Here is a 6,000-nt window from a genome sequence, read left to right as displayed (position 1 = left end):
CCCACACTCACTCACTCACACTCACTCACCCACACAGACACACACACGCACACACACACACGCACACACACATACATGCACACACACAACGAAGAATACACAGCAGTGGGTTTATAATTTGTCTACAGAGAAAGCTCAGAAAGTGATAGAGGAAATGGTTGAGAAAGAGAGAGAGAGCGACAGAGAAAGAAAACAGAGAGGAGAGAGAAGAGAGAGAGAGAGAGAGTGAAGAGAAAGATGAGATAGAGAGAGAGAAGAGAGCGCATGAGAGGACAGAGAGAGAGAATCAGTTATAGGACCCATTTCACTTCATGGTTGTGAGGTCTGGGGTCTGCTCATCAACCAAGAATTCACAAAATGGGACAAACACCAAATTGAGACTCCGCATAAAACACCAAATAAAGCATATAGAGCAAAATTAGGCCGATATCCACTAATTATCAAAATCCAGAAAAGAGACGTTAAATTCTACAGCCACCTAAAAGGAAGCGATTCCCAAACCTTCCATAACAAAGCCATCACCTACAGAGAAATGAACCTGGAGAAGAGCCCCCTAATCAAGGGGCTCTGGTCACAAACACTAACACACCCCACAGAGCCCCAGGACAGCAACACAATTAGACCCAACCAAATCATGAGAAAACAAAAAGATAATTACTTGACATATTGGAAAGAATTAACAAAAAAAGAAAGCAAACTAGAATGCTATTTGGCCCTAAACAGAGAGTACACAGTGACAGAATACCTGACCACTTTGACTGACCCAAACTGAAGAAAAGCTTTGACTATGTACAGACTCAGTGAGCATAGCCTTGGCATTGACAAAGGCCACCGTAGGCAGACCTGGCTCTCAAGAGAAGACAGGCTATGTGCTCACTGCCCACAAAATGAGGTGGAAACTGAGCTGCACTTTCTAACCTCCTGCCAAATGTATGACCATATTAGAGGCACACATTTCCCTCAGATTACACAGATCCACAGAGAATTCGAATTAACAAACCCAATTTTGTTAAAATCCCATATCTACTGGGTGAAATACCAGTGTGCCATCACAACAGCAAGATTTGTGACCGGTTGCCACAAGAAAAGGGCAACCAGTGAAGAACAAACACCATTGTAAATACAACCCATATTAATGTTTATTTATTTTCCCTTTTGCACTTGAACTATTTGCACATAATATGACATCTGAAATGTCTTTATTATTTTGGAACTTCTTTGAGTGTAATATTTACTGTTAAATTTTATTGTTTATTTCACTTTTGTTTATTATGTACTTCACTTGCTTTGGCAATGTTAACATATGTTTCCCATGCCAATAAAACTCTTGAATTGAGAAAAAGAGAGAGAGAGAGAGCTGACCCTGTCCCATGATCATCACCAGAGTTGTGGACTCGAGTCACACATTTGCTGACTTTAGACTCAACTTGATAGAAAATAAAATAACTTGAGACTTGACTTGGTGCCTCAAGACTCGGGACTCGACTTTGACTTGAGACCGATGACTTGAAATTATCTGACCAGGTTTTGTAACTTTTTGTGGCACAGAGTCTCAGTGGATTACACTCCACGCAGCCAGAGACAGTAACCGCAGCATGTGTCGTAAGACTCATCACTAGTTAACACACCAACAGTCCTAATTATGGCTAATCCCTGCCCAATTCTACAATTTCTCCTGTTAAAATTTTATTTTGCACCTAACCTTAACCCTAACCTTAACCACACTGCTAATCTTAACCCTAACCTTAACCACACTGCTAACCTTGTGCCTAACCCTAACCTTAACCACACTGCTAACCTTATGCCAAACCCTAACCTTAACCACACTGCTAACCTTATGCCAAACCCTAACCTTAACCACACTGCTAACCTTATGCCAAACCCTAACCTTAACCACAGTGCTAACCTTATGCCAAACCCTAACCTTAAATTAAGTACATTTTTTCCCAAATGTTTCTGTTGTTGCCAGTTTTAACGTTGTGACTGCGGAATCTGACTTTATTGCTGTTATCTAGTGGAAACCCTGTCCCATAGAAGTTGGAGGGGGAGGAGTGTCAGTACTTCCTCAGTTGTCAGAGTCATGCTGCCCCTGACATACACACAGTCTCTTCTCACAAACATACTCTGTTCTCACACACTGTCACACACTCTTTCTCACACACTGTCACACACTCTTTCTCACACACTGTCACACACTCTTTCTCACACACTGTCAGACACTCTCTCACGGCTGAAATCACTGCTGTCTGTTGCTCTATCCAAACACAGGAACAGGGAAAGGAGCAGAATGACTGTGCTTTAGCCTGGCGGAGGGGAAAGTTTCCCTCACTGGGCAGTGAACAGACTGAGGACACACTGGGACTACTGTACTGGACTACTGTACCACTACCACCCTCATGAGGAATGAAGTGACAGGAGAGAACAGACAGCAGGACAGAGGTGAGACACACTTTTCTCTCTAACTATCTGTCTGTATTCATTGAGTATGTTTGAGTTCCACTTTGTCTTGAACTTATGCTGTGTGTTTGTGTCCTACTCTCTCTCAGTTCAACTTAATTCAGAGGGCTTTATTGGCATGGGAAACACATGTTTACATTGCCAAAGCAAGTGAAATAGGTAATAAACAGTGAAATAAATAATAAAACATGAACAGTAAACGTTACACTCACAACAGTTCCTAAGGAATAGAGACATTTCAAATGTCATATTATGGCTTCATACAATTACAGTGGTCTCTCTCTCTCTCTCTCTCTCTCTCTCTCTCTCTCTCTCTCTCTCTCTCTCTCTCTCTCTCTCTCTCTCTCTCTCTCTCTCTGTTTCTCTCTCTCACTCTGTCTCTTTCTCCTTCCCATCTGAGGACATAGGCAATAAAAGAGATCAATGGATAATGTGTGATCGTTGGACTATGATTTGCAGTAGATAAGTGTGTGTGTTTCTCTGTGTTAGCCACTGTACTGTAGTGAGGGGATCTCTCAGCTGTAGTTCAGTCACAGACACACAGGCGTGTGTTGTTCCAGGGGGTTAGGCTAAACTTAGAGCCCCTGTCTGTCTCATGTTACCCCTGTCCCTCACTGACGTCCATTTCACACACGCTTACCCCACAGTCTTACAGTTGAACCCATAGCCCAGCTATATAGGTTTGAGGTTTATGAAGGTTCTTAGGCTTCATATTGGCATCAAAAGTTCTGTAACAATGGTATTCTATTGATCTAGAATCCCAATTTGAATAATGGTGCTAACCTGGAGGGCAGTTTAAAATACATCTGTGTCAGTTTTTCTGTCTCTGCTCTTCTCCATTGCTCCTCATTGACATCCATGAACTGTTAACCTCTTGAGTAGTTTAGAATGTTCACTGTTCTGCTGGCAGCAACGTTCCATTACAGAATGCCATGGAATGAGAATGAGTTAGTGTGTCATTGTGATGTCATCAAATTGATTGTATTAGAACATTCCGCAACGTACGGATGACATTTCCTGATCATGCTTCCCTACTACGGAACTGAAAACACCTTACATAAATGGCGTATCATTTCTGCAAACGTATCTTTGAATGTAACAACGTCTAGCTAGATCAACAGCAGCCAAGGTGTCTGGAGGGCATTGTGACTTAGTCTACATTAGAATCAGATGATTGATTTGTTCTATTAAAATCCCCAGCGCAGCATGATCTAGTCTGTGACATGATGATGAAGATATGGGTATAAATCCTCTGTTGGACAACAGTTTGTCGTTTTAACATGCTGTGTAATGAGGAGCTCAGGAGCCTGCCTCCCAGGGGCCTCTCTATTCCCTATAGTGTAGTGCACTACTTTTGGTCAGGGCCGATAGGGCTTTTGAACAGATAGAGCTCTGGTCTAAGTAGTGCACTAAATAGGGAATAGGGTACCATTTGGGAGTCAACCTGCTCTATTAGATCTCTCTGTAATGTGTCTGTCGGTGTCTGGAAACAGAGTGTTGTTTCTCCTATAAAGAGCCTCAGGCTGTTTACAGCTGTCTGACTCACAAGACACACTGATTCAATCAGGACATGGCCTTTGTCCTTAATTGCACCTTATTCCCTATATAGTGCACTACTTTTGAGCAGGACCCATAAGGCTCTGGCCGAAAGTACTGCACTACATAGGGAATAGGGAGCCATTTGGGACTCAACCGTGGATGCCTCAATGGAGTGGCCGGTGTTGTTTCTAGAGAAGGAGCATCTTCATCCTCATTTTCTTCACTTTAGCATGGACATAATGGATGACAGAGAGAGGGAGAGAGAAGTGGAAAGTAGGCAATGAGGGTTTTATTAGTCATGCCCTACCTACCCCATTCCTTTCCCCAACACTGTTCAAATAGAAAGACTCAAAACACCATCCTTGTGTACTGAAACCATGAAAAGTAGTGAACCTAAGCTGAGGTCTTTGAATGTGAACCCCAATGTGTGTTGATACATACAGTAGAATGTGGTTTAAAACAGAATGGAAGTACTCTGAAACAGTACTGCGGCAGACATTTGAATTAATCACAAGGTACACTCTGGTAACATTGGTGTTTTTTAAGAGAGAGTGGTGAACTTGTGAAAATACCTTTTGAGGTTTTCAGAAAATGTAAAAGGCAGCATCAAATTACACAAATTATTTTCCAGACTGTCTCTCTCATACATTCATTTCCAGTGACACATTTTATAAATGTATTGAGATTAATAGACAGAGATGTCATATTTGTCCACAGTTTGCTGAAATATGTTCAAATGTTAAAGAGGACACGGGAAATGTAATACTTTTCCTAGGGTAGGCAATGGCAGTAATTAATACTACATCTGCCAGGCTCATTGTGAGGTTATACATCATGTTACATTCACAATGTTTAGGGTTATGTAAGGTAACATATAGCAGAGATAACAGGTTCAACTTATGGTAGAGATAAAATGTCCAACTTATAGCAGGGATAACATGTCCAACTTATAGAAGAGATAACATGTCCAACTTATAGCAGAGACAACATGTCCAACTTATAGCAGAGATAACATGTCCAACTTATAGCAGAGATAACATGTCCAACTTATAGCAGGGATAACATGTCCAACTTATAGAAGAGATAACATGTCCAACTTATAGCAGGGATAACATGTCCAACTTATAGAAGAGATAACATGTCCAACTGATAGCAGAGATAACATGTCCAACTTATAGAAGAGATAACATGTCCAACTGATAGCAGGGATAACATGTCCAACTTATAGAAGAGATAACATGTCCAACTTATAGCAGGGATAACATGTCCAACTTATAGAAGAGATAACATGTCCAACTTATAGCAGGGATAACATGTCCAACTTATAGAAGAGATAACATGTCCAACTGATAGCAGAGATAACATGTCCAACTTATAGAAGAGACAACATGTCCAACTTATAGAAGAGATAACATGTCCAACTGATAGCAGAGATAACATGTCCAACTTATATCAGAGATAACATGTCCAACTTATAGCAGAGACAACATGTCCAACTTATAGCAGGGATAACATGTCCAACTTATAGAAGAGATAACATGTCCAACTTATAGCAGGGATAACATGTCCAACTTATAGAAGAGATAACATGTCCAACTGATAGCAGAGATAACATGTCCAACTTATAGAAGAGATAACATGTCCAACTGATAGCAGAGATAACATGTCCAACTTATAGAAGAGATAACATGTCCAACTTATAGCAGGGATAACATGTCCAACTTATAGAAGAGATAACATGTCCAACTTATAGCAGAGACAACATGTCCAACTTATAGCAGAGATAACATGTCCAACTTATAGCAGAGATAACATGTCCAACTTATAGCAGGGATAACATGTCCAACTTACAGAAGAGATAACATGTCCAACTTATAGCAGGGATAACATGTCCAACTTATAGAAGAGATAACATGTCCAACTGATAGCAGAGATAACATGTCCAACTTATAGAAGAGATAACATGTCCAACTGATAGCAGAGATAACATGTCCAACTTATAGC

General features: G+C 40.8%; 1 protein-coding gene across 1 annotated transcript in view; it reads left to right on the top strand.

The window, feature by feature from the left end:
• Positions 1 to 2,087: 2,087 nt before the first annotated feature.
• sh3tc2 (SH3 domain and tetratricopeptide repeats 2) overlaps positions 2,088 to 6,000 on the top strand; it is a 50,818-nt gene continuing 46,905 nt past the window's right edge. The window contains exon 1 of the mRNA XM_055888178.1: positions 2,088 to 2,439. Within this exon, the coding sequence (XP_055744153.1) occupies positions 2,397 to 2,439 (43 nt within the window). The 5' untranslated portion in view covers positions 2,088 to 2,396. The remainder of the gene's footprint in view (positions 2,440 to 6,000) is intronic.

This window comes from Salvelinus fontinalis, chromosome 29, assembly GCF_029448725.1.
Source record: "Salvelinus fontinalis isolate EN_2023a chromosome 29, ASM2944872v1, whole genome shotgun sequence".
In the NCBI taxonomy this organism is placed as follows: domain Eukaryota; kingdom Metazoa; phylum Chordata; class Actinopteri; order Salmoniformes; family Salmonidae; genus Salvelinus; species Salvelinus fontinalis.
Note: the sequence above shows the minus strand (reverse complement) of the source record. Positions and strands in the feature narration are given on the sequence as shown.